Genomic DNA, 27,233 nt, shown 5'->3' with positions numbered 1-27,233 from the left:
ACATTTCTTCCTTTCATCCATATCAAATGTCATCATGCTTTTCAGTTTCCGCCATTACTTCAAATATCATAGGATTCTGTACCCTTCCAAAGTCTAAACAACCAACCACCAACCCTCCACATGAACAGAATCTTTATCTCCTAATATGCCTGATAAAAAACAGAAACCCTTGCTCCAAAATCTTAAAAATTATTCCTCATTTTTGGATACTGCTCTCTTCTCTTCTCTCTCTCCCTCTCTCTTTGTGATCTCTTCAACACCTAAGATGAAAATATCAATTTCTTTCCTATTTTTTTCTATCACCACTTACAAATCCATCTTCTTATTTATTTGTAGTACTTCTTCAAAAGGGTTAACATCTTCAACATCTACTTGCTCCCTAGCTTCCTCAACCTCTCTAATTGAACTATCATCCACTTCTCATATTTTTTTGATCAATATCCACTTCTCATATTCTTCAGGAGTCTTAGTGCATGTCTGTATTCTATACTTGCTGTTCTGATAAACATCACCCACAGTAAGATTTTTTTACTTCTCTTCATATACCTTGCCTTCATTGTCCACTTGATTCAATTCTGAATGATCATTGTCATTCCCTTGATAGACAATACCTGTCAGCAGTTGCTCCTCTGCTATTATCCCCAGTCTTGGACATAGTTTTCAAGGCACCAAGGTGAAGCTAGGCAGTAAGGGGGCACCTTGTCTCCTAGTTGCCTAGACAATGGAATTTTTTATGTAGAAACCATGAATCCTAGGGTAACTTCCTAGGTTCCATAACAACCAGCAACCATCTTTCATTGATAATTATCTTTGGACTTCGTAAAAAAGTATACACTTCATATTATAATAAGACAAGTGAGGCTACATTTGAACTCATTAATGGGCTTCCAATAGTCATTTTGGTTAGTGGGTTTCTAACATTAGTGTGTTAGTGGACTTCTAACAACTAGTTTTTTAGTGGGTTTCTAACGACTAATTTTACATTAAATGCTTTAACTGCTAGTTTTTGTTCTCAATAAACCTTGTAATCTCAAGCTAGAGGCAATCAATTTCTTTTCTTTGTTTTGAGAAGCTTATAGTTTTTTATTTTAGAGTTGAAATAGTCCCTTCTATGGGTGAGTGAGTCCCTAACTTGTTGCACCGCTATTATAACCCACATGTTATTAATAGATGTGTAATTAAAACCAATAAAATCAGTAGAATATTTCAGAATAAAGCAAAAGAAATCAGAGAAGGAGACAACAAGAAGGAGGAAGATTGGAGAAGAAAGGAGGAGTTCAAAAATCTCCTCTTTCCCCCACTCTGATCTTTTATTAAACTTACTTAAGTTACATAAATTACAAGGAGGCCCTTAAGTAGGTGTCCACATCAGCACTAAACTTAGAAAACATAAATAAGAGCTAAAGGCCCATAAAGAAAAAGGCCCAATAAGAAAACATAACATGAAAGAACTAATAAGAAAGACACTAATGGGCTAGGGCCCATTTAGCCCAGTCTCTCTACACTCCCCCTCAAGTTGAGCATAGATATCCATCATGCCCAACTTGCTTATATAATGAACCAGCTTTCCTTTAGAAACACCTTTTGTCAAAACATCAACCAACTGTTCTTCAGAAGCAACAAATGGTAGACAGACTTCTCCTGAGGCAACTCTCTCTCGTATAAAATGCCTGTCAACCTCAATGTGTTTAGTTCTGTCATGTTGAACAGGATTGTGTGCAATGTTGATAGCTGTCTGGTTGTCACAATATAACATCATTGGCTTTTCACAGTTTATACCTAATTCACCTAAAAGTGATCTCAACCACAAAAATTCAGAAACTCCATGTGCCATTGCCCTGTATTCCGCTTCAGTTGAAGATCTTGCCACTACAGGCTGCTTCTTGCTCCATGATACTATGTTCCCTGCTGCCATAGCACAGTAACCTGAAGTAGACCTCCTATCATCAATACATCCGGCCCAGTCATCATCAGTGTATGCTTCTAGCTTCATGTATCCATGCTTAGCAAACAAGATGCCTTTCCCTAGAGTCCCTTTTAGATAGCACAGAACTCTCTCGGCAGTTGCTAAATGTGTATCTCTGGGAAAATGCATAAACTGGTTGATTACACTAACTACATAGGAAATATCTGGTTGAGTCATGCAAAGGTAAAGTAACTTCTCAACCAGTCTCTGGAACACCCCCTTATCAGGCAACAGTTCACCTTCAGTCGCTGACAACTTGTGATTTTGGTCAGTAGGAGTAGAAGCAGGTCGAGCCCCCAGTTTCCCAGTCTCTGCAAGGAGATCAAGAACATACTTCCGTTGTGAAATGAAGATACCATCCTTAGATCTGGCAACTTCAATTCCCAAGAAATATCTGAGTTCTCCCAAGTCTTTAATTTCAAACTCAGTCTTAAGAAAACTATTGAGATGAGCAACTTCTTGAGTATCATTTTCTGTAACCACAATATCATCAACATAGATAATTAGGAAGGTCACTAAGGAATCTCTCCTCTTAACAAACAAAGTATGATCCGACTGAGTCTGTGTGTACTCAAAAGCAACAAGAGCAGCCCAAAATCTGTCAAACTAGGCTCTAGGAGACTGCTTAAGGCTATAAAGAGACTTCTTCAGTTTATAGACCTTTCCTTGCATCTCCTTCCCATACACCCCTGGAGATAAAGACATATAGACCTCTTCATTTAAGTCCCCATTCAAAAAGGCATTCTTTACATCAAACTGATGAAGAGGCCAGTCAAAAGTAGTAGCTAAAGATAACAAAACTCGAACTGAAGTCATCTTGGCTATTGGGGCAAAAGTTTCTAAGTAATGAAAACCATACATCTGAGTATATCATTTAGCAACCAAACGGGCCTTATATCTCTCAACAGTACCATCAGAATGATACTTAATAATGAATACCCACTTACAGCCAACCAGTTCCTTTCCCTCAGGAAAATCCACAATTTCCCAGGTATTGTTCTTATGCAAAGCATCTAGTTCAATCATCATAGCATCTCTCCATTCTGGTTTGGACAAGGCATCTGGGATAGACCGGGGAGTTACATGTGTGGAAACAAAGGCAAGGAAGGAATAGTAGGAAGGGGAAAGGAGGTTGTAGGATAGGTGTTTGGAAATATAATGAGCTGTGCATTTCCGTTTGCCCTTGCGAAAGGCAATGAGGAGATCAAGGTCAGGGAAGGCATCTGAAGTGGTAGAAGAGGGCTGACCTGTTATCTCTGTAGTGATGGGAGGAGCAAGAGGCACATCTAAAGGTGTGGAAACAACTTGCATGTCTCTGAGTCTTTGTCTCTAGTACCACCTCTGGATAATAGGATGTGAAAGAAAAGAAGGGGGATGAGTAGGAGGAGGAAGGGGAGCAAGGATAGATGACTCAACTGGAGGAGACTCTATAGAAGATTCAATGGGAATTGGAAGAGGAACAGATGGTGACAATGCAAATAACTCGTCTGAATGTTCCCCCTCAAGAGAAGTACCAAAGAAAGGGACTGACTCTGCAAATGTGACATCTTTAGAAACAAAGCGAGTGCCATGAATTGGCTCAAAACAGTAGTACCCCTTTTGTGTGGGGGCATATCCCAAAAAGACACACTTGTGTGCTTTAGGCTCAAACTTATGTCTTTGATGACTGTGAACATGGACATAGCAAGTGCACCCAAACACCCTAGGAGGAAGAGAAAACATATCCTCATTTGGAAAAAAGCAAGCTAAAGGGAGTTTTAAACCCCAGAATCCGAGAAGGCATTCGATTTATCAAGTATGTAGCTGTAAGAACAACAATCGCTCCAAAATTTAACAGAAACATGGGAAGCAAAAAGGAGGCTCCTCGCAACCTCAACCACATGTCTGTTCTTCCTTTCCGCAACTCCATTTTGTTGAGGAGTGTAGGAACAGGAACTCTAATGAATAACTCCAAAGGTATCAAAGTAGGAGGAAAGACTCTTTTCAAAATATTCCTTTGCATTATCAGATCGGAATATTTTGATCCGAGTGTTAAACTGGGTAAGTATAAGTTCATGAAACTTTTGTACAATATTTGGTACTTCATCCCGGGATTTCAAAAGGTAAATCCATGTGTAATGAGAGAAATCATCAATGAAAATAATGAAATATTTGTAGCCCCCCATAGCAGGTAAATAATATGGCCCCCACACATCAAAGTGCACAATATGGAAAGGAGAAACAAATCTTTTATTACTCACTGAAAAAGATTGTCTACAATGTTTAGCAAGTTCACATGACTCACAATGAAGACTCGACAGGGATATTCCCTTAAACATTTATGGATACAAATGACTCAAAGCTGAAAAAGACAAATGGCCAAATTTTGCTTGTCACTTCATTTCTGGAAACAATACTTGTTTGTCACCTCATTGGTGTGTTCTTTGTAAAGCGGATGGGGAGACTGGTTTTCACCTATTGGTGTCTTGCCATCTTGCGAGGTCAATTTGGGATTGGGCTTTCTCCCTATTTGGATGTAGCTGGAATCCTCCATCAGACTTGCAGGGCCTTTTCTCCCCTTCTTTTTTCAGGTGGCGGATAAAAAGGGGAAGGACTATATGGAGAGGACTAAGGGTTGCAGTATGTTGGACACTTTGGGAAGAAAGAAATTCTAGGATATTCTCAGAAGCTAAGAGAGGAGCAGCAGATCTGAGGGCTATCATACATATTAGAGCTGTACACTGGCTGAAATCTTTGGAGTTATTCACACTGTGGATGACATGTTGAGTAAGTAGGGTGAAATTGTAAATTGCACACCGACCAAGTCAGTAATGAGTGTGTCTTGGACCCCTCCACCTGTTGGACTCTTGAAATTAAACTTTGATGGGTGTAGTAGGGGAAATCCGGGACAATTGGGGATTGGGGATGTTTTTAGAGATGAGAGTGTGGTCATTTCTGCTATGTTCTCAGGCCCAATTGGAGTGGGTGACTCTTAGAGCCGAGATCTTTGTAGTTATGGAAGGAATCCAGAAAGCTAAGGAGTTGAACATCAGGAAACTCATAATTGAAGGGGATTCAGAGGTGGTGATAGGGTGGCTGAATGAAGATAACAATGGCTTATGGAAGTACAATGAGAGGAGGAAATTTAAGTGGCTGGTGCGGGAGATGGAAGTTAAGATATGCTGGGTTAAAAGATCGGCTAATTCCCTAGCTAATGATTTAGCTAAATAAGGGGCAGAAAGGGATTCACTGTTTTGGGCTAAGCTGTAACTTTAGTGTTTTTTCCTTTTATTTTTCCTTTTCTTGAGGTCCTTTGTTGCTCTTGGAAGATAAGTGTGTTTGTCTTCCTCTTGTAAATCTTCTACTGATGATTTAATGAAAGTGTTATTGATAAATAAAAAAGACAAATGGCCAAATCTGAAATGACATATCATGACTCTATTAATTGACTTTGATAAAATAGATTCCAAAGCAACTTCACTAGGTAATCTAGGACTTTGATCAGAGACATCTAGCAAGTATATCCCATTCGCCTCATGGCCACTCCCAATTGTCCTCTGAGACTTCAGGTCCTGAAAAACACAATAAGTAGGAAAGAAGGTTATGTTGCAGTTCATTGATTTGGTTAAATTACTAACAGATAAAAGGTTAGTGCTAAGTTTGGGAACATGAAGGACAGAGGATAATACAAGTGAATCAGAGGCTTTAATATTTCCCTTGTCAGAGATGGGAGCAAGAGACCCATCGGCAAGAGAAATCTTCTCTCTACCTGAGAGGAGCTGGTATGAACAAAAAATGTTGGGTAGGCTAGTCATATGGTCTGGTGCACCAGAATTTATGATCCAAGGAATTCTACGATTACCTGAGACTGTAGCATGATTTGCAGAAGCAAGAATACCTTAATGGGCGAAAGCGAATGAAGAGGGGGTGCTTGAGGAGGAAGATGCAACAGTAGACTCCAAGTGATTTATCAACTTCCCATATCTCTCAAATTTTGCCTTCATTGCTGCCAACTGTTCCACAACAGATTTTTCTTCACATTCAGACACTGGCAACATTTGCATTCTTGGGTTTTCCAGACTGGCCACCCTTCTTAGAGCTGTTATTATTCCGAAACCTCTCAGGAAGAAGATCTGGATGAAGCTTCCAACAAGAATCCTTAGTATGTTTCGGCTTCGTGCAGTATTTACATATCACTTCCTTTTTCTCATTCAACCCCTTTGGTTTTATTCTAGCATGTGCAAAATGTTCTGAAGGAGGTGGGGTCTGTAGCTGTACCCGTCGCCTGTTCTCTTCACTGCTCACCGTAGAGTATGCCTGTGCAAGTGACACATCATCCTTGGCCAAGATATTCTACCTTGTAATATCAAATTCAGAATTGAGTCCTGTAAGGAACTCAAACACCCTGTTTCTTTCCACAAATTTCCTGAAAGTTTCGGCATCTTTGGTGCTTTCCCATACAAATGCTTCCATAACATCCAGCTCTTGCCATAGTGACTTCAACATCGAATAATAGACAACCACACTCTTCTCCCCCTGTCTTAAATTCTTCACATCACTCTTTAGTTTGTAGGCCCTTGCAACATTTAATTTCTGAGAGTATGTCTCTGTCACACCATACCAAATCTCCTTGGCTGAAGTCATCCACAGATAGTGTTGACTTATATGGGGCTGCATAGAATTTACCAACCACCCAATAACTGTGTAGTTATCCTACATCCATTTCTTATGTAGGGTCAGACTCATCCGGCATTGCCTTACTACCCGTTAGAAACCCTAGTTTACCTCTACTATAGACATGGATCTTAATAGATTGTGCCCACGCAAGGTAATTTGTTTCGTCAAGTTTAATTGTAGTCACTCCTGTCAAAAAGGAACCTACGGGACCAACCCCTGACACCGGGATCTTCTTCACTTCACTTTTAGATTGCTCCATCAATCAAACGAAAATAAAAAAAAAACAATGTTTTTAACCTTTATAGACCTAAGGTCAGTCAAGCACTCAAAATCCCCAAAACTAGGTTTTCACCGTACCTGGCCTCCAGGGAGAAAGAGAGAAGAGGTAGCCGCTCAAACCAGAGCTATCCAAACCACTTCCAACTGTAGCCGCCCACTTTTGGAGATAAAAAAGAACCCTCCAAGCCTTGAGCGCCACACCCAAACAGCCTCTTCAACCCGTAACTGGAAATTCTCTAGTCGGCTAGGGTTTTGGGAAAAAAACTTCAGTCCCACTTTCTTGGTAATCTTCGACCTGATTCTGACTCTCCAAACCCTCTACCAACTAGGCAAACAAGATCTCTGAATAATCAGCAATTTATTTCTCCATACACCTTTCGATTAGAAAAAAGGTGTATGGGAAAAAGGGTAAAAAGGAAAATGGAAGAAAGACCTGCTTTGATACCAAGATGTGATTCAAACCAATAAAATCAGTAGAATATTTCAGAATAAAGCAGAAGAAATCAGAGAAGAAGAAGGAGACAACAAGAAGAAGGAGGAAGATTGGAGAAGAAAGGAGGAGTTCAAAAATCTCCTCTTTCCCCTACTCTAATCTTTTATTAAACTTACTTAAGTTACATAAATTACAAGGAGGCCCTTAAGTAGGCGTCCACATCAGGCCCGTTCTCTCTACATTAATGAAGTTCCATCCAATGTTCTTTTTTTTTTTTAATTTCTTTTAGAGCGAAGTTCTTCCATTTCTTGAGGTTGTGGTGACTCACTTGCAATTTGTAAATGACATTATCATTTTTTGTGAGGATTGTGATGAATCTAGTTTGAGGAATTTGAAAGCTTTAGTTGATAGTTTTCAACAGATATCAAAGTTAAAAGTCAATTGTGGAAGGAGTTGTGTGGCAGGAATTAATATGAAAGATGTTGACATTTAATTCTTGGCCGGAATACTAAGCTGTGAGGTGAAAAATTGGCCCTTAGAGTACCTTGCTATGCCTTGGGGGGGGGGACCTGAAAACAAAGAGCTTATGGAAACCAATTGTAGAGAGATTCACCAAGAAGTTAGCCATGTGGAAGAGAAGCTACATCTCTATGGGGGGAAGAATCACTTTGATCAATTCCCCTATCCATCCTGCCTGCTTACTTCCTATCCACCTTTAGGATCTTGACAAAAATAGCTGGACAAATAGAAAAAATAATGAGGGACTTCTTATGGGAGCCAGGAGAGAAAAGAAAGACCACTTCGTAAAATGGGAACAAGTATATAAATCTAAGGAGCAAGGTGGATTAGGCATTGGGAATTTGATGAAGAAAAATACAACTCTTCTAGGTAAATGACTATAGAGATTTCCTTGTGAAGGAGATAGACTGTGGCATAGGGTCATTGGAAACATTCATGGTGTAGAGAACAATGGTTGGGATGCAAAACTAGCATCTCATGCAACATCGAACTCCCCCTGGAAAGCAATCATTGAGGTATTGCCAACCTTAACTTCACCCCTTTTGATGGTGGGTGTGGAAATAAAGTATTATTTTGGGAAGGCCTTTGGCTTGGGGACTTGCCCCTCAAAACTTGGGTTAGTTTGGGATTTTGGGTTCAAAAGGGGTTTGAGAGAAAATAAATGTGATTCCTTCAGAGAAATTGATCTACTTGCAAGTTGCAAGGAGGTTCAGTTCTAGTTTTAGCTGGATAAAAAGGGCAGCAAATTGGCTGGCGATGTTCTAGCAAAACAAGGAGCTAATAGACCTACTTTATTTTGGGAAAAGTTGTAATATGTTATAACCTGGGTCACTACAATTGCTGATACTTCTGTACTTAACCGTTTTATGTTATTGTTGAAAATATTATGGTTAGAGTAGCTCATTGGTTAAAGACTTCGGAAACTTTGTCTGATGTTTCAGTGGATGACATCCTTAGAAATTGGAAGGTAGTCGCTGCTTCTTCCTCAATTAAGTACGTCATCAATCCTTTTTGGGGTCCTCTGGAAAGTGGGTTCATAAAGTTAATCTTTGATGGAAGTAGCCTTTGTAATCCCAGAATTTTAGGTGTTGGGGGTGTTTAGGGATGAAGAAAGCAAGATAATTGCATTATATTCAGGTTCAATTGGTTTAGGTGATTCTCTAAGAGCTGAGATTATGATAATGATTAAAGGAACTGATAATTGAAGGAGACTCTAAGCTGGTTGTGGGTTCGCTACAAAGTGAGGAGGCAAAGCTGTGGAGCTATAGCAATAAAAGGAAAATATTCAAATGGCTGACATAAAATATTGAAGTTAGGATACAATGAGTCAAAAGAAGTGCTAGCTCCTTGGCCAATACTCTATCTAAACAAGGGTGGAAAGGGATCAACTTTTTTTGGGCACAATTGTAAGATTAAGGAAAGTTTTTTGTGGAGAGATAAAGAGGGTTTCTTTCTCACTGTTTGAATTTTCACAGCTACTCATAAAAAAAAAAAAAAAAACTAAATGGAGTAACCTCTTTTTTTTTATGAATTAGATGAAGTAACCTCTTGGAATGCTTTGGCTTGTCCTGGTGACCTGAACAAAAGGTATTGTCCAATTCTCTCCTTTTGTACATAGGCCATTTTCAATCTGTAAAACACTTTGTCATATTGAATTAAATGAGCATTTTTTGGTCCCTTTACCCATCTAACAATACCAATGTTATTGCCCTTGATTAGAGAGCATTCTTTTAACAACAAAACCCCTCCACGTCCCTGTGACAACTGGACTTCAGTCTTGTAAACATCAAAAGATGTGACCTAATTAGTTGTCATCTCTTAGTGGATTCACCCCTATGACACAGTAAAGCCACAACCAAATGCCTGTGTGCCATCCTCACACAAACAGAACATAGATCCTATCCTAGCAACTCCACTACTGGCAGTTAGGGGTGTTCACGGGTTGGTTTGGTTTTGTTCCTGGCTATTTGGCCAACCGAACTAACCTGGCTGGGTCGGGGAGTTAGTCACCTGAAACTGACTGACCAATGATGAAAATCGGCCAACTTGGGTTGTATCGGTTTGGGTGGGTTTTTGATTTGGTTAGTTGGTTCAAAAAATTTAAAGTAAAAAAATTAAATTTAAATTTAAAGAATTTTAATGGTATTATTAAAAGTGAATTTAAAAAAAATGAAAAATTGCAATATAAAATATTTTAAACTAGGAAATATGGGAATTTTCTCACATTCTCATATTAAAAAAATATAAATTTAAAATATAAAATGTTAATATACATCTATGGTTGGGGCGGTTCGGTTTTAGTCAGTTTGAAATGATCAAACCAAAACTGAGCCGACCTCTCGTATTAGCAAAAAAGCTAAACTGTAACTGACCAAAATAATTAGAAAACCAAACAACTTGGGTTGGATTGGGTCTGGTTGGTCGGTTTCATCGGTTTGATGAACAGCCCTACTGGCAATGCCCTCATCCCTATTTGTTTCAGAAGGAATATATATAACCATCTTCTACTTGTAGAACATCTTCACCTGTTGTAGCCAACTGTCACTGGCCTCTACTCACTTTTTGATCCACTACTGAAGTAGTCAAACAATCAAGAGATTTACCTGTATGTCTGTAGTCAAACAATCAAGAGATTTACCTGTATGTCTGTAGTCAAACAATCAAGAGATTTACCTGTATCTCTGTTTGATTTTCTACATGTACCATGGCTGGCAAATACCCTGGACACTGATAAGCAAAAATGAGATGTTCTTTGAACAATCTTCTTTAGTGTCCTTTGACTTGCTAGAACTCAACTTGCCTACCTTGATGAAGCTCCTCTATCCTAGGATTGATATCACCCTTCACCGTCACCTGAGAACAAAGCAAATTCACACCTTCCAAGGTACCTTAAATATCTAAAAGGCCATTATCCAATGTTGGTACCTGCCATATGGGGTCTTGGAAGGGGTGAACTGGATACATACCTAATGTTTGGCGTTTTTTTGTACAAACTATGTTCTCGTTCTGGTAAGTTGAGATTTTACCATTACACTAAGCAATGGCTCCTACCTTAAATATCTACTTCAAGCAAAACTTTCTCATTTAGTTTCATGATCTTCACCATCGGAGCCAGCAAATAACCTGCTCTCTCACTGTTTTCAGCTCTGTACTCCTAATAGCCTATTCACTTGGGTGGACATAGAGTCTCCATCCACCAATACTCATTGAGACTCGATCCATCACTGTTGTCTACACCATTTCTACTTATTTCTTTCTTTTTTTTGGATCAACAGCACAGAAAATCATTCATTAATTGCTTGAAATAAAAAGAGGTTACAACAATAGTTTGTGAAAAACTGAAAAACCCGTTTCAAAGCAAACACATCCCACCCCCTTTTACAATTGTGCCCAATACATTTTCTGTTTATGAATTCCTTGTTAGCCAAACCATCCACCAAACAATTAGCTGACCTTCTTACCCATCTTATTTGAATATTCAGACCTTTTGAGAGACACTTGAAGTGTTTGATTTCATTTTGAAATTGCCAAACCACTACCTTACTTTTCTTCAGCCACCCTACTACTATCTTCAAATTTCCTTAGTTGTCTAGTAAGACTGCAACCAGTCTTAGTTTAGATCTGAATTGAACAAGAAATAATGCAGAGAATAAAAGAAGAAGAGGAGAAGAAGAGGAGGAGAAGAGGAGAATAGTGTGGGTCATAACTGAGATTGTCGCCCCACTCAATTATTTATATTAATGATTTAAAACAATGTAAAAAACCAGTATTACCCCTACTGCTTATATAAGCTATAAATAACAGAAAATAACTACCAACTAATCCAGCTAACATACTAACAGCAATATAGATAGACATGCAGCAGTGGGGACCACATTATTGTTTTACATCTCTACATCTTCAATTACCAACCTTACAATCCCTATTTCTTTAGTTTTTTGTGCATCAAAATCTGCTGCCAGAAGTTCTGCCCTTACTGAATCACCTTGTTCTATAGGACCTGAATACAAAGCACAAATAGTACCACCCTTATCCCTTATCATTCCCCCAATTCTTGAAGGACCAGGATTGCCACCATTTCTACCGATTTCTGCTTGGAAGCCCTTGACCTGTTTCAAATTCATCTATCGCTAAAAACCTCTTTATGATCCTTAGTTCTCCCATAGTTAATACCAATCTGATCTTTTGTCTTTTGTGACTTATATACCCATCTTATCCATAGAATTCCAAGCTAAAAAGTAACCTACTACCCATAGTTTTCAAGGCACCAAGGCGAGGCGACCACAGGGTGCCCAGGCGCCTAGGCGTCGCCTAGGTGTTGGAATATTAAAATGTTAATTTTCTTGAGTTTTTACTTTATCTATGCTTTTCTAAGCTATTTTATTGGTTTTGTGTGCTAACTAGCAAGCATGTTCACTAACTATTAACTCTATAAATCATTCAAATGAGTATAAATTTCATATAACTGGCAAGCATGTACACTAACTAGCAAGCATGTACACTAACTATTAACTGAAAAAAAAAGTGCAGGAACTAGGAAGGGAGGAGAGGAGTATAGGGGTGGAAGAAGAAGAGGAAGTATGGGGGATTAGGGGCAGGGAGGAGTATATGCCCCTGTTTTTTCAGAAAAAAAAGGGACTGAGATTATCAACTGAGAACAGTTAGGGGCGGAGAGGAGTATAGAGGCGGAGCCCCTGTTTTTTCAAAAAAAAAAAAGGGACTGAGACTAGGACTAGTGACTGAGAACAATCAGGGGCGAAAGAAGAATGAGTGGAGCTGTGGAGGAAGGGATAAGTATAGGGGCAGAGCCCCTGTTTTTTCGAATAAAAAGCAAAAAAATGACTGAAGCTGGGATGGAAGAAGAAGTCTTCGTTTCTCCTCCTTCTCCAATCGAACCGAAAAAACCCTTATGTTATGCATAAATAAAAGAAAAAGGCTTTGTATTGTTGTCTTAATAATAAAATGATAGCATGTAACCGGTTTTATTTTAAAAGAATAAAATATCAAAATAATAAATTAAAAAAAAAATCTTAGATGTATGTAGGTGCCTGCTTAAGTCTCTGGGTGGGCGCCTAGTATACAAAATCCGTGGCGTTTGGGCGAGGCGACCATGGAAAACCGCCTAGTCGCCTAGGTGTTACCTTGACAACTATGCTACTACCTTCCCAATGTGTTCCATGGTGCTGCCTCTTTTCAGTGGGCCTCCACCTTTCTCTTTTTAAATGAACAGGCCACTTTTACTTTCATAAAAACTCATAATATAGTACCAAAAACATCCCTAACTTTTTGATTTTTTCTTCAACCTCCCAACCTGACCCTCCATTTCTGTCTGCATGTGTCCTGCCTGCAACTGAAATGATCCAATCACTACACCTCCCTTACAACAACAAAACCAGCTATGTGACTATCTTCTGATTAGAGGGAACACTCTAAATCCAATCTAGCATCAAGATCTTCTCCCTTAATCATCAGTCTGATTTCTTATAATCCACCCAGTACCCACAAATGTTAGCTCTATGAAGGGTGGCCCCAAGATGGATCTTATCATCTTACCTCTTTGAAATTATTTGATTTAGTGTCCTAACTGATGGAGTCCAACAAGCAGTCCTTAGCAGCAGTCCTTAGCTCAATATAACACCAATGCTTTAACTCCTTCCCCAGAATATTATCTGCTTCTTTACAGGAACAAATAAATAAAATGGTCCTCTGCCCAACTTTCTAAAGTCCACCTGTTTAGTAGTTTTCCATTTATATATTGCTCATTCTGCTACTTGTTTTAGATCTAAATTTGAGTTAATAAAACAACCTACCAAGCAAAATTGAAGGTCTAAACATTGCTGCAACATTGTAACATCTGATACCACCACCTGACAAAGAGAAGCTCTCTTTCTCCCATAATCCTCCATTACCGATCATGGAGCTATATGACCTTGACATTGTTCATAGAGATGAGTCACTACTTTGCTCACCCAATGCTGGTTCCAACTTGTTGGGGTCTTATATACAGCAGTGGGCATCTGATGTTGAAGTAGCTCTATGTTATGTTTCTGTGTCATTTCTTTTTTGATCGGCAAGGTTTTCACTTGGATGAGTTAAATTGTAATTTGTGAAACAATAGAGTGGACTTCATAGTGGAGGTAGTCTCTTGAACGTTAGTTGTTTTATGTGATTATTTAATCTGCTTGTGAGGATTTGGTCTGTTTTTAGGAATTTCTGTCTTTTATGTTTCTTCATGTTTCTTTTAACCTTAATTTGCTTAACAGCACTTTGGTATTCATTTCAGTTTATTTCCTTTCTCAGGTGAATGCGCTATTACATTCTTTAGATATCGATTATGATCTTCGAGCTAAGGGGCCTCTAGCAGGTAAGTTCCGAGAGCTGGAGGAATACTGGAATGAGTCCCAACATGCTGTCAGACCTGGACCGTCTCATACAGCAGATAGATGGGTTTCTGAATATGGCCAACAAAGACCAGAACATGGTGACCCTGAAACTTGGGCTCACTCATTTGAACGACAACATGGCATTAATGGTTGGGCCTCTGAATTTGAGCAGGTGAGGGGACATTTGTTGAGCCTATTTAATTTGAGCAATTACTCCTATCTTACTTGATATGCCACTCAATATCAGGTTAATCATGGATGCCATTGGGCTGATTTGACAACCTCTGACTATTACCTGTTAGAGGCAAATGTGGAACTACAACTTTTGTTGCCTATATCATATAGGTAAGGGTGTAAGTTGGGTATCCGATATAAGGATTTTACACTACATCAGGCCCGGGCTTCTGAGCTGGGCCTATTCAAATTTTAACAAAATCCCAACCTGAGTCCACCCAAATTGCACCCCCACATATAGGATTAACAACATTTTCTTGGTCCTCTGAATAAGCACTTGAAGTAGTGGTAAAAAGGTTATCCTCGGCCAAGTCTCTTGCTGGTCAGACTGGCTTTTCGCTTATGTGTCTTAATATATTAAAGAATCTCCCGAGATGCTCCACCTATTTCTGCCACAAGGAGGAACCCTTTGGTCAATGCCTACTGTCACATTGTATAGAGGACCCTCTAGATGGCTATGTGTCTATTTTCTTGTTTTTTTGTCATTCTTATAGCTAACCTTTTATTGGAGTTTTGCCCAATTTATAATATCCGTCTGAACATAACGTTTTTAAATGTGAAAGATGGATATAAACTAAGGCTTTATATTAGACATGCAGGAGGTTCTTTTAAACTAGAACTTATTGCATGATTAAGGAGCGCGAGATGGACATGGGAATTCCTTCTAGGCCTAAAGTAATTGTTATTTAGAAGGTTCATGGGTTCTTTAATCTTCTTTACTAATGATTTGGCTGGCAAAGCCAACAGGGATATATCTATAGCTATCTATCAACCAATCTATCCATATAGATGTATCATGTATGTATGTATGTCTCTAACCACATATTGATAATTTCCTTCTCTTTAAATGTGCTTGTTATCTATCAGGAGAAACCCTAGAGAATTGCACAGTCAAGAGAGAAGTGAAAAGAATCATAATGATGGGTATGTGGTGGTGCCCCATATCCCCTTTTATATCAGGATGTAAAATAATATTGGAATTACAATATTGCCCCTGTTTCTAGACATATTAATAAAAAACTAATTATCACAACATTCCCCGTAAAGTTGGGCTATATATGTCATACATGCCCAACTTGATGCATAACTCTTCATGTTGCAAGGTGGTAACACTCTTTGTACATACATCTACAAGTTGCTCTTTTGAGCCAACAAAAGGGATGCAAGTTTCCTCTTTTTCCACATTCTCATGAATGATTTATTTGTTAACTTTTATATGTTGGGTTATCTCATGGAGAATTGGGTGTGGGCAATGCTAATAACTGCCTAGTTGTCACAATATAGAGACATAGGACCTGAATTTTGGAGTCCCAACTTAGAAGATTTTTTGAACCATAAAAGCTCAGCTACACCTTGTACCATGTCATGGTTCTCAGCGTCTGCACTTGATTAAGTGTAGAATGTACTTCCTTTGGGAGATAAAAATACCCTTTTGACCCCATAGCTTCAATACAAAAAAGATACTTCAAACCCTACCAGTTGCATGGCCTTGTTAAATCTCCTAAACCGTGCCCTAATAGATTGTTTAAGGTCATATAATGATTTCTTCAAGAGACATGCTTTCTCTTCATTGCCCTGGATTTGAAAACCTGGTGGCTGAATCATAAACACTTCTCTAAATCTCCATTCAAGGCATTTTTTACATCCAACTGATGAAGAGGCAATTGAAAAATTGGCAGCCAATGATAAGAATTCCTATGTTGTTTTAACAGTTGGGGCAAAGGTTTCATTATATAGTCAACGCCATGCATTTGAGAAAGCCCCTTTGCCATTAACCTTTCTTTGTATCTCTCTACTTAGCCATTTGCATGATACTTCATAGCGAACACCTATTTACAATCGGCATGTTTCTTTAAAAAATGGTTTCTTTCCCCTTAGAGGATCAACAATATCCCATGTGTGATTTTTGTGATGGGCATGAATCTCTTCACACATTGTTTTCTTATTTGGGTAATTTCAAGGTTTTTGCAACACTTTTTGGAATAGAGATATTACTAATAGTAGAGACAAAAGTACAATAGGAAAGAGACAATGAAGCAATGGCAGTAAAATGAGCAATAGGGTTGATGGAAGGAATGCAGAGAGCAAGATTGTTGAACATTAGAAGATTAGTTGTAGAGGGAGACCTAAATTGGTGGTGGTGAGCTGGCTACAATGTGATGATCTGTGGATGTGGATATACAACAGTCAAAAAAAGAAGTTTAAATGGATACCAAAAGACATGGAAATGAAGATTCAGTGGGTAAAAATCTGTGCTAATTCCATATCAGATGGATTAGACAAGCAAGGGGTGGAAAGGGAAACACTTTTTTGGGCACAGCTTTAAGACAAGAATTTTGTAGGGGAGAGAAAGGAGTTTTTGTCTCTCATTGACATTGTGTTGTAATTTGTACTATCTACATCTATCTTTACCTTTTATGTTAATAAAATTTCTGCAGTTATTGATCAAAAAGAAAAAAAACAGAGCAATTGGGTGCTTGATACAGGACTACACACCCTTACAAACAGTAATAGGTAAATCAAGATCTCTGGGAATAGGTTCAGAGGTACCTGAAGGAGGATTGATGTGAGTACTTGAAAGAAGACTGGTGTGAGGATCTACCTCATGGAAATTTGATGGCACTGAAGTTTCCGCCTCTGGTTCCACCCTTGCACCCAATAGCTGACCCTTCTTGTGCCAAGTGTGACAAGTATTGACTTGCAAAACTTGAGAGACTAGAGTAGGCAGAGGGATAGGGACTTGGACTTGACTCACCTACCACTACTATTCTCCCCTTGAGGTGAGGGAGGGAAGAAGGAATGGGACTCAGTGTAACATCCATATAGATATATACCTTTTTGGACATAGCATCATAACATTTATAACCCTTTTGTGGTGAAGCATAACCAAGAAAGATACAAGGAATAGATCGAAGATCCAACTTACCAAAAGGAGATTTGTTCTGTACAACACATTGACAACCAAAAACATGATCAGGAAAAGATAATAAGGAAGAGGATGGGAAAAACAACTGATTTGGGGCCTTATACTGCAACAGGGGAGACACAACATGTGGTTGATAGATAGATTGTTGTGAGAACACAATCAACCTAGAAATGTTCAGTTACATGCATTTGGAAAAGTAAACTGCTAGCAACCTCTAACAAATATTTGTTCTTTCTTTTGGGCCATACCATTTCGTTGTCGTGTTTGAGGGCAAGAACTATGATGTAGCACACCATTTTCTTCTAGATATCTAGTAACATATTTGTTGAAATACTCCTTAGCATTGTTTGATTGTAGTATCTGGGACTCAACGTGAAATTGAGTAAACACCATCCGGTGGATTTTTTATTTTTTTTATGATTTCCAGAACTATATCTCAAGATCATAGCATATAGATCCATATATATCGAGATTCAAGAATAATAATCAATAAAAGTAATAAAATATCCATATTCTCTTTTTACCTCAATTAAAGATGGACCCCAAACATCATAATGCACAATTTGAAGGGGAAAATTGAACCTTTTATTAATAGGTGGATATGAGTTTTTATAATGTTTCCTTAATTGAAAAGTAGCACAAATCAAAATTTGTAATAAATCTGCTCTTTATTACAATAACTATAGGATGGGTTCGATTGGCTTAAACAACTATTGTTCTTTGATGCCTTATAGGTAGGCATTGAATCTGGGATGTAGAGATTTTAAGCCATACATCCTTTACCGATCATCTTCTCCAAAGTCAATTCATGGGTCAAGATGAAAAGTTAACGAGTAGTTCAAAGACTTGGTAATGCAATTAATGGAGAGAATGTTTATGGGCATACTAGGAACATGGAGGACATTAGGAAGAGACAAACCCATGGGTAGAGAGACAACTCCTTGGCCAGCAATATTGGATAGTGAACCATTAGCAAGTTTAACTTTATCTCTTTGGAAACAATGTTTTAAAAGCGTAAGGGGCATTTTGTGCCCGAGGTGCAAGGGGCAGGTGCATGCCTTTTTGAAGCAAGGTGAGAAAATGCAAAAAAAATGCCTAAAAATGCAAAAAAATTAAAATATTAAACATCATATTAACTAGAAATATAAGCTTACATTTTAAAATAAATGTTTTAGAAAAACCTATTCTCTCAAATTAAAGTACATAAACATAACATGTGAACCAAAATAAAAATGAAAATTTAAAAATAATTAAACATATAAAACATATTTTTTTGATGAATAATAATAAATTTATTAATTCAGAAGCTGATTTAGACTTTGTGAATTCATACAACATCCCAGGGAGAGGCGCGAGCTGCAGCCCCTCCTTGAATCTTACAAGTAAACTAGGAAAGAAATACAGGAATCACAGCTGAGTCCAAAACAATTCTTCCCTATTTACCCCTTGCTTGACTAAGACATCTGACAAAGTATTTGTTGATCTCCCCACCCACTGTACTGTGACCAACATATTCTTTGTCAACCAATTGAATTTCTTCATTACATTCTTGTAGCGCCATATGGTATCTTCAGGATTTTTCAACCAACCCACCACCACTTTGAAATCCCCTTCGATTATTAGGTGTTGTACCCCCAGCTGGTTTGCAAATTGCACCCCTTGTACAACAGCTAATAGCTCTGCCCTGATAGAGTCCCCAACTCCTAAGGGACCTGAGTAGAGCAACAAAATCTCTCCCTTCTCATTTCTCAAAACACCCCCATTCCGAATAATCCTGGATTACCTATGCTACTTCCATCAAAGTTTAACTTCAGTGAGCCTTCAGATGGAGGAGACCAGCTTGTAATTGATTTGTCCTTTAGGGGTGAACACCTCACTACTGCTGATCAATTTCTCCAAAGGTCATTAAAAGAGAATTGATGAAATATTTCCAAAGTCTTCAGCCAAGGTATTGCCCTATTGAGCACGCAGTCTTTCAATTCCTGACTGCTCCTTTCCTTTTCTTGAAAAATTCTAGCATTCCTTTCTTCCCAAAGAGTCCAAATCAGGGCAGCGCGAGCACATCTCCACATAAGTCCCTCTTTTTGTAGGCCAAAAGAAAGTAGAATGGTTGAAGAGCATGCGAACTTCTGTTGGTAGACTCCAACTACTCCCGAACAACGAAAGTAGCCAAGCCCAAAGGTTTGTAGAAAAGGGACAAGATATTAGTAGGTGGTAACAATCCTCATCGTGAGCTCTACAGAGGATACACCGATTGGGAGAAATACAGAGGAATGGTCTTCTCTTTTGTAGGTTATCTGGAGTGTTTACTTTCCCATGGAATACTTCCTAACAAAACGCCATAATCTTTGGGGGAACTGGTCTGCACCAAATTTCTTTGATGGAAAGGGTTGTTGAGTAGAATGTTGAGAGATGGACTTGAAGAAAGAAGCACAAGTAAAGGTTCCATTGGGTCTAGGAGTCCACACCCTTTTATTTGTCATGGAGGGATCCAAGCAAACCTAATTAAGACAACATAGCAAGATAGAGAGAGATTCAATTTCATCATCCCTTAGTCTTCTACGAAACCCAAAATCCCAATTAGGAGCTAAGGGTGTTCCCAATGGTGAGACAAATTTTGAGACCACCACTTTTTTATACAAAGAAACAGAAAATAGCGAAGGGATAAGGTCCTTTAAGGGGTTGTCTCTTACCCAGATATCCTCCCAAAAACGAACAGCGTTGCCAGAACAAACTTCATACCTGATAAAATTGAGGAATTGAGGGTGTTGTGAATGGCCTTCCAAGGTGCTGCCAAGTTAGCCTGCCTTGATACACTAGCATCCCATCCATTCTCTAAACTCCCATGAATGCTTCCCACCACCTCATGCCATAGCCTCTCACTTTCCAATGGCCATCACCACAACCATTTCCCTAACAGAGCTTGATTTTTTCCAATCACCCTCCCAAGTCTCAACCCCCCCTCTTCTTTACTTCTTTCTGCACACAATTTCCCAATTAACCGAATGATCCTTTTTTTTCGTGTCCTATTTCCCACAGGAAATCTCTCATTAACTTCTCCAGCTTCCTAGCTTCCCTAACTGGTATCCTAAAGACAGACAAAAAATAGGTAGGCAAGTTAGCCAAGGTAGCTCTTATTAAGGTAATTCTCCTTCCTAAAGAGATATAATTTCTCTTCCACGAGGCTAATCTCTTCTCAAACTTTTCTGTCACTGGGGTCCAAAATCTACTCTCTCTAGGATTTGCCCCTAATGGAAGCCCTAAGTATGACATAGGCCAAGTAGAGATGGAGCACTCAAGACACTCCACAATAGCCTCGACCTCCCCTACCTCCAAGTTTATACTTGCTATGCAACTCTTTTCCAAATTTATTTTCAGATTAGAAATCCTTTCAAATCCTTTGATTAGCTCCTTTAGGTTTGCTACCTTTTCGCTAAAACCTCTTTCACAAAAGAACATTAGGTCATCTACAAATTGAAAGTGGGTGACTGGGACTTGGTGTCTCCCCATTCTCCAACCCCTAATGGCATCTTCACTGTCAGCCTTAGTAATGATCCTACTAATCACATCGGCTACTAAGGTAAAAAGGAAGGGTGAGAGTGGATCCCCTTGCCTGACACCCCTGCAAGCTGGAAAAAAGTCCCTTACCATACCATTTACCAGAATAGAGTACTGACAGGTACTGATACACCTAGATATCCAACTACACCACTTGTCTCCAAATCCAAAGTTTCGCATCACCTTTAATAAAAACTCCCAGTCCACCAAGTCATAGGCCTTTTCAAGATTCATTTTACAAATGAAACCTCTCTTCCTAGACCTTTTCATTTCCTCCACACACTCATTCGCAATTAGGATTTGATCTGTTATTTGTCGCCTTTGAATGAAGGCCCCCTGGGTTTCACTAATGATATAAGGGAGAACTGTTTTGATCCTCAACGAAAGCACTTTAGCCCGAATTTTATAGATGCTTGTCACTAGACTAATAGGCCTATAATCTTTTGGGTGGTTGGCATCAGTCTTCTTAGGTATCAAGGCCAAAAAAGTGGCATTGATTCCAGGGTTTATTACATGATTGTTTGCAAATTCCTTAAAGACTTCAACTAAATCCTCTTTCAACACCTCCCAACAATCTTTGATAAAAACCCATTGTAAAGCCATCTGGACCTGGAGCCTTGGATCTATCCATTAGTTCAAATAGTTAATGTGATGTTAAACATTTTGCGTTCTTGATTCTACGAGCCACCTTTGTATCAAGCCCCTCAAGGCAAGCCCAAACAAGTCCATATTAGTTGCTCCTGAATCAATGATTCAAGGAGACTACGAGGCAACAAAGGAGACATGAAGTGCATGGGCTTGGTTACCTGAGCTTGCAGCAAATGATGTAGAATGTGTAATAGGCTTTTCTTCTAAGTGCCTAAGTGAATGCCCCAACTGTTCAAACTGATCAAGCATGGTACTTGGGATATCCTCCTTGGGTAAGATCCCATAGGTTGTCCTGGAGATGGAGTACTTTGGCTTCGTTGCTGTTGGCTTTCTTGATTAGAAGTGGTGGAAGCCACATGAACTGCATGAACTTCTTCCCTTGCTTCCCTTGAAATTTCTTGGGTCTACCAATCAGATCCCAACAACTTTCCTTGGTGTATTTGTTCTTCTTACAAAGACTGCACCACAATTTATCCCTATCATCACAGTCCTCCTTTGCAATTCATTCTTCTCTCAGCCTTAGATAATAACACAACCTGCTCACCTTTGGGAGGATTCATAGCTGCCCTCCTGTTCTCCTCTGATTGGACTAAGATATAAACTTCTTGTATCTCAGGCAACTCTGTTTCCCCAAAAATCTGAACCCACATAGGCTCATAAACTAAGTTCAGACCTGCTAAGATAGCAAATACATACTGCTGAAGACCAACTTACTGTAGGCTGAAGCAACTTCTTAGTCCTTCAAATCTAACAAAGGGCAGCCTAGTGCATGAGGCTTCCGCCAATGCGGGGCCCTACCAATCTATGGTTTGGTAATGTCTAACTCCTTCCACATAGATGTAAGAGTGGAATAATAGGCTGCAAGGCTTTTATCACCTTGTTTTCAAGAAAATGACTCCACTTGGAGTTGGTAGACCTGAGCAAAGTGCCTCTGTTCAGCACATGTAGACTTTGGCTTGGTCCTATATTTTCTTGACTGTTTTAGTCCACATGAAGTTCTTTCGAAGGGCAGGTTGTATGGTAGAAACCAGCCATGACATTATCAGGTCTATTGTTCCTACTTCTCATGTACAGATCCTTCACTACTAGGTTCCTTGGTCTTTTCCATGAGATACACCAATTTCCCTCTTCCTCCAATAAACATCTTCACAGCCTTGGACCACTCCAAGTATTGAGACCATCAAGAGGAACAATAGACATAGGAAATCCCATGGTATCCCGTATCCATTCCATTATTAGATAATAATGCACTCCCAGAGGATACTGTGGTGATTGAGTCTTCTGATGACATGATTTTCAATCACCAACAACCAGCCAAATGCAGTAACGAGTACTCCAAATAGTCCCATGAGGCCATGACTGTATAATAACTTGATTAGGAGTCCAACACTACTGCTGAGTGCTGAGTGGAGAATAATAGCAAACACCTGCCATGCTGCTGCCATGTATACTGCACATTTTCCTTCCAACAATCACCAACCTTTCAAGCACCATTATTAGAGATACTGTTTTGCATTGGAAGAAGCAATTGACACACTTACCATACCTTTCTACAGCCTAACAGCAGCCGCCCAGGTCAAACCAACCATTACAGTGATCACGAGTAGAACACTCTTGCAGAACACCAACAGTTCTTCACATGCTTCAGTTACGAGGAAAGTAACCCCGAAACTAAGAGAGAATGAAAGAAAGATAAAAATAAAAAAAAAAGAGGTTGATCAGATCTGAATCAAGCCCTTCAACTCCTTGCAGTAATAAGGGAACAAAATCAGTCAAGGGAAAGAAAAAAGTCTAGTCTTTTCTATGATAGATGTTCTGATGCCATGTTTTCTATCAAAAGAAGCCCTAGAGAAGTGTGCAGCCAAGAGAGAAGAGAGAAGTGAAAAGATTCAGAATGATGGGTATGTGGTGGCGCCCCATATCCCCTTTTATATTAACATGTAAAATAATATGAAAAAACCATATTGCCCCTTTTCCGCACAAATTATAAAAATACCAAGTGTCATGACAATGTATAATTTGTTGAGTTAGTTAATTTCCATGGAGATAAATAATCAAAGTATGTTATTATTATTTAATCCCTTCTATCTTATATATTACCTCATTTATCCTTGAAATTGGTTTACTTCATTTGCAGGAACAATCTCAAATGATGTCAATGGGCCAAATGAGAGATAAAAACATCTCAAGTATAGCAGCAATGGAACAGACACGTATGCTTGCCCATACTCTATCTCAAAATGATGATCAGAAATTTCAGGTCCATATGCCTTCATGTTTTTATATTCTTGTTCTTTTTATCTAAAATTTGTACATATTGCACTTTTTTTGTTGTAATGCGTGCCACTATTGAGGGGTTACAGATCTGAAACTTGTGGAATTAAAGGTGATGTTTAAAACCATGCTGCATGTAACTAATTAGTGATTGAACCGACCACAATCAAAGTGTCTCTTTCAATAGAACACCCACTGGTTTATTGAATAGTTTTGATTTTTCTTTTTTTTTTATTGAATAAAATTATGTGTTACCTATCAAAAAAGGGCACCCACTGGTGACACATTTTACAGGTGCCCTTGAGCCTCTAAATGCTTCCATTAGATAAATTTATTCTTCATTTTTGTTGCTTTTACCAAAATGTATATCACTCTTTTGTGTCATGCAGAATTCAAAATTCCTTCAATTTGTATCAAAGATGAGCCGTGGTGAGCTTATCATTGATGATAATCAAGTTAAGCCAGCTGGGCCATCTGCCTCGGGTGAGTGGGCTGAGGAATATGAACGTCAGTATGATGGCCTTCCCAGTTCTTGGGCTGACCAATTTGTACGTGATGAGGCAAGTAAATACTAAGTTATGTTGTCAGTTCTAATTCAAGTGTTCTTTTGGTAATAAATATGAAATTTATTTAGAAAAGATTATACAAGGAGTACATGGGCCAGTCTGGCTGTCCCCCCTCCCCTCAATAAAAAAGGAAGGAAATAAAAAGAATAGACAAGGGACATGATGTGAGAACTCAAATAGGACTAACCCTGCACGCTCTGCACCACATCAACTGACTAAACTAGAATCTCTATATCAGAGTACCAGCTACAATACAAAATGCCCCAAGGACTACCACAACAACACCATCCACAGGTACTCAACTAAGGAAGAAGACAATTACTGAACAAATCCACCCCGCAAGAAGCCCAAAACAAACCCAATAGGACACTCCTAAGCATACAGATCACATCACTGCTTTATCCCCTACCACCTCACCATCTTCCCTTGTACTTTATGAAATTCCTTTTTCAAGTTTCCTCTTACCCTTGACTCTCTTGCTGCTAGGCTCTCCCTACCCATCAGGCACTCAGCTAGTGTCTGCCCTAAAACCTATTTCCTTTTTTTATTGCCTAGTGCCTTTCTGATCTAGGGGTATCAATGGACTGGGTTTGGGTTGGACTCCATTTGAATCAAAATTAGTTTGAATGGGTTGGATGGACCAATAAGACATATTGAATTGGACCAGGTCCAGACTTAATGGTCCAAAGTATTTACTGGATTGGATTGGACCTGGTCCATCTGCAATGAATTTATAATGAACTTGGTTGGATTGAACCAATATCCGGTTCATTGACAGAAGATAAGAGTACGGGTGCCACTGGACCAGGTTTGGGTTGGATCCAATCTAAATTAAAACCAATTTGAACAAATTGGGTGGTCCATAAATTGAATTGACCAGTCCAGAATGGTCCCAAGTATTTGTTGGATTGGACGGACCTGGTCCATCTGTAATGGACTCATATTGGACTGGGTTGGGTTGGACCAATATCCAGTCCATTGACTATTCTGATCTAGGCTCTACCACATCCTAAGCCAACAGAATGTGTACTTATTTACTTGCTACGCTTTCTTTCTCTGTGTTAATGGCATGAATAGACAAATCATCCATCAAATGTTATGTCCAAATGCAGTGTCTTTTTCTCATATAACTTTTGGTAGTTATGGTGTGGATTCAAACTGTTTTCTTCTTCTAAAATTGGAGAAAATGCTATTAAGATTGAAAAGTGGATCCACTTTTGCTACCAACTCTCCCTTTTTTATTCAAATTATCCATTGAATTTCGGTGGTATTTCAGCTTTCTCATGGAACTAATAGATGGGTGAATGAGTTCACAAACGAACATGCTCAACATGAATCTGTTGATGATCAGTGGATCGATGAATTCTCCAAGTTGCATGTTCAGGACTGGGCAGATGAATTTGGGCGACAAGTTGGTGAAGGTGCTTTAGAGGATGGTTCAGCTGATAACTGGGCAAATGTGTATGATGAGTAAGTTTAATCAAACCTTGCACTTATCTTTTGTGAATATGCAGAATGAATCAGTAAATGCATTTACATTTCAGGCATTTTTCTGCTTTCTGTGAACTGATGATGTTTCAGAATTTCCTTCTGCAATCAAAGGGACAAATGTTCAGAACCTCAGATTTTATTTTCTGGACTTGACATTGTCAAAACCAGATCAAGTCATTTGTGATGTAGGGTTAAGGAACATTCTCTTGGAGGGTGCACAGGCACCATTCCATGTATTTGCTACAAAACTAAACTGAACTAGGTGTTTGCCTGGTGTTTCAGGTGATTGCATGGGTGTTATTTTAGCCAGATGGGTGCTTAGTTATAGTTATTGATCGTAGATGGTACATAATTAGCCTTCAATATAGAGTATAATGTAATTGAGGGCACAACAATGTTTTAAATGCGCATAGTGCAAGAGAAGTGCAAGGGCATTTTAGTGTCCTAGGCACAAAATACAAAGTGAGGCACAAACCTTTTTCAAGAAAGGTGCAAAACTGCAAAATTCTGAAAATATTAAAAAAACAACAATACTTGGAAGTTAAGTCTTTTAAAAAGCCTATTGTCTCAAAATAAAATACTACTGTTGCATCTATCTGGGGTCTTGGGAGGGGTGGACTGGATATGGCCCTAACTATTGGAATTTTTTTATCATGATGTAGCTGCTCTTAGACTCGAATCCATGTTCTCATGCTTGACAGCCCAGGATTTTACCATCATACCAAGTAATAGCCCCTACCTATACATAAACATTTAAAACATATTCAAAGTGAAAATTTGGAAGTGAGAGCAAACATATCTGAATTGTACAAAAGTGCTTTAAGCACAAACAATTCAAGCATGTGAAAAATTTTCAACCTGTTTATTTATGTCTGCTTCCATAATGGTCCTCTGGGGCAACAAGTCCATGCTGTGGTTTGGGGTACTGCTGCAGACTTGTATAATTGGTTTTATGATCTTAGTTTCAGTTCATTCTTTTTCAGATTAGGAATCAAATATTAGTTGTATTGTTGTTTCTTCTTTAATGGAAATTTTGCTATTTAAGATCTGCAAGAACTAAGGCTTCAAGTATTTGAAAAAAAATATCTTTTGTTTATTTTAAAATTAATAAATCATTACTAGTCTACACACAGCAATAAAAGGTAAAAATTTGCAGAGTGAACACAATAATTGCTCACGCGTCCTAAGAATAATTTTAATGCTATGGGATGAGTCGAGGAAAATTAGGATGAGTCAAAGAAAAAATGGGACGTCAGTTGATAGCAATAGGATCCAAAACCTTCAGGTTTGATTTCAAGCA

At 38.8% G+C, this 27,233-nt stretch overlaps 1 protein-coding gene across 1 annotated transcript in view; it reads left to right on the top strand.

Annotated features, from left to right (window-relative positions):
* Nucleotides 1–27,233, top strand: part of PEX5 (peroxin 5) — a 64,230-nt gene that overhangs the window by 10,246 nt on the left and 26,751 nt on the right. The window contains exons 5-8 of the mRNA XM_010264765.3: nt 14,154–14,408; nt 23,740–23,862; nt 24,266–24,436; nt 25,719–25,912. Coding sequence (XP_010263067.1) covers nt 14,154–14,408; nt 23,740–23,862; nt 24,266–24,436; nt 25,719–25,912 — 743 coding nt within the window. The remainder of the gene's footprint in view (nt 1–14,153; nt 14,409–23,739; nt 23,863–24,265; nt 24,437–25,718; nt 25,913–27,233) is intronic.

This window comes from Nelumbo nucifera, chromosome 2, assembly GCF_055504915.1.
Source record: "Nelumbo nucifera cultivar China Antique chromosome 2, China Antique-T2T, whole genome shotgun sequence".
Classification (NCBI taxonomy): domain Eukaryota; kingdom Viridiplantae; phylum Streptophyta; class Magnoliopsida; order Proteales; family Nelumbonaceae; genus Nelumbo; species Nelumbo nucifera.
This window is presented reverse-complemented; position numbering and strand designations above follow the sequence as displayed.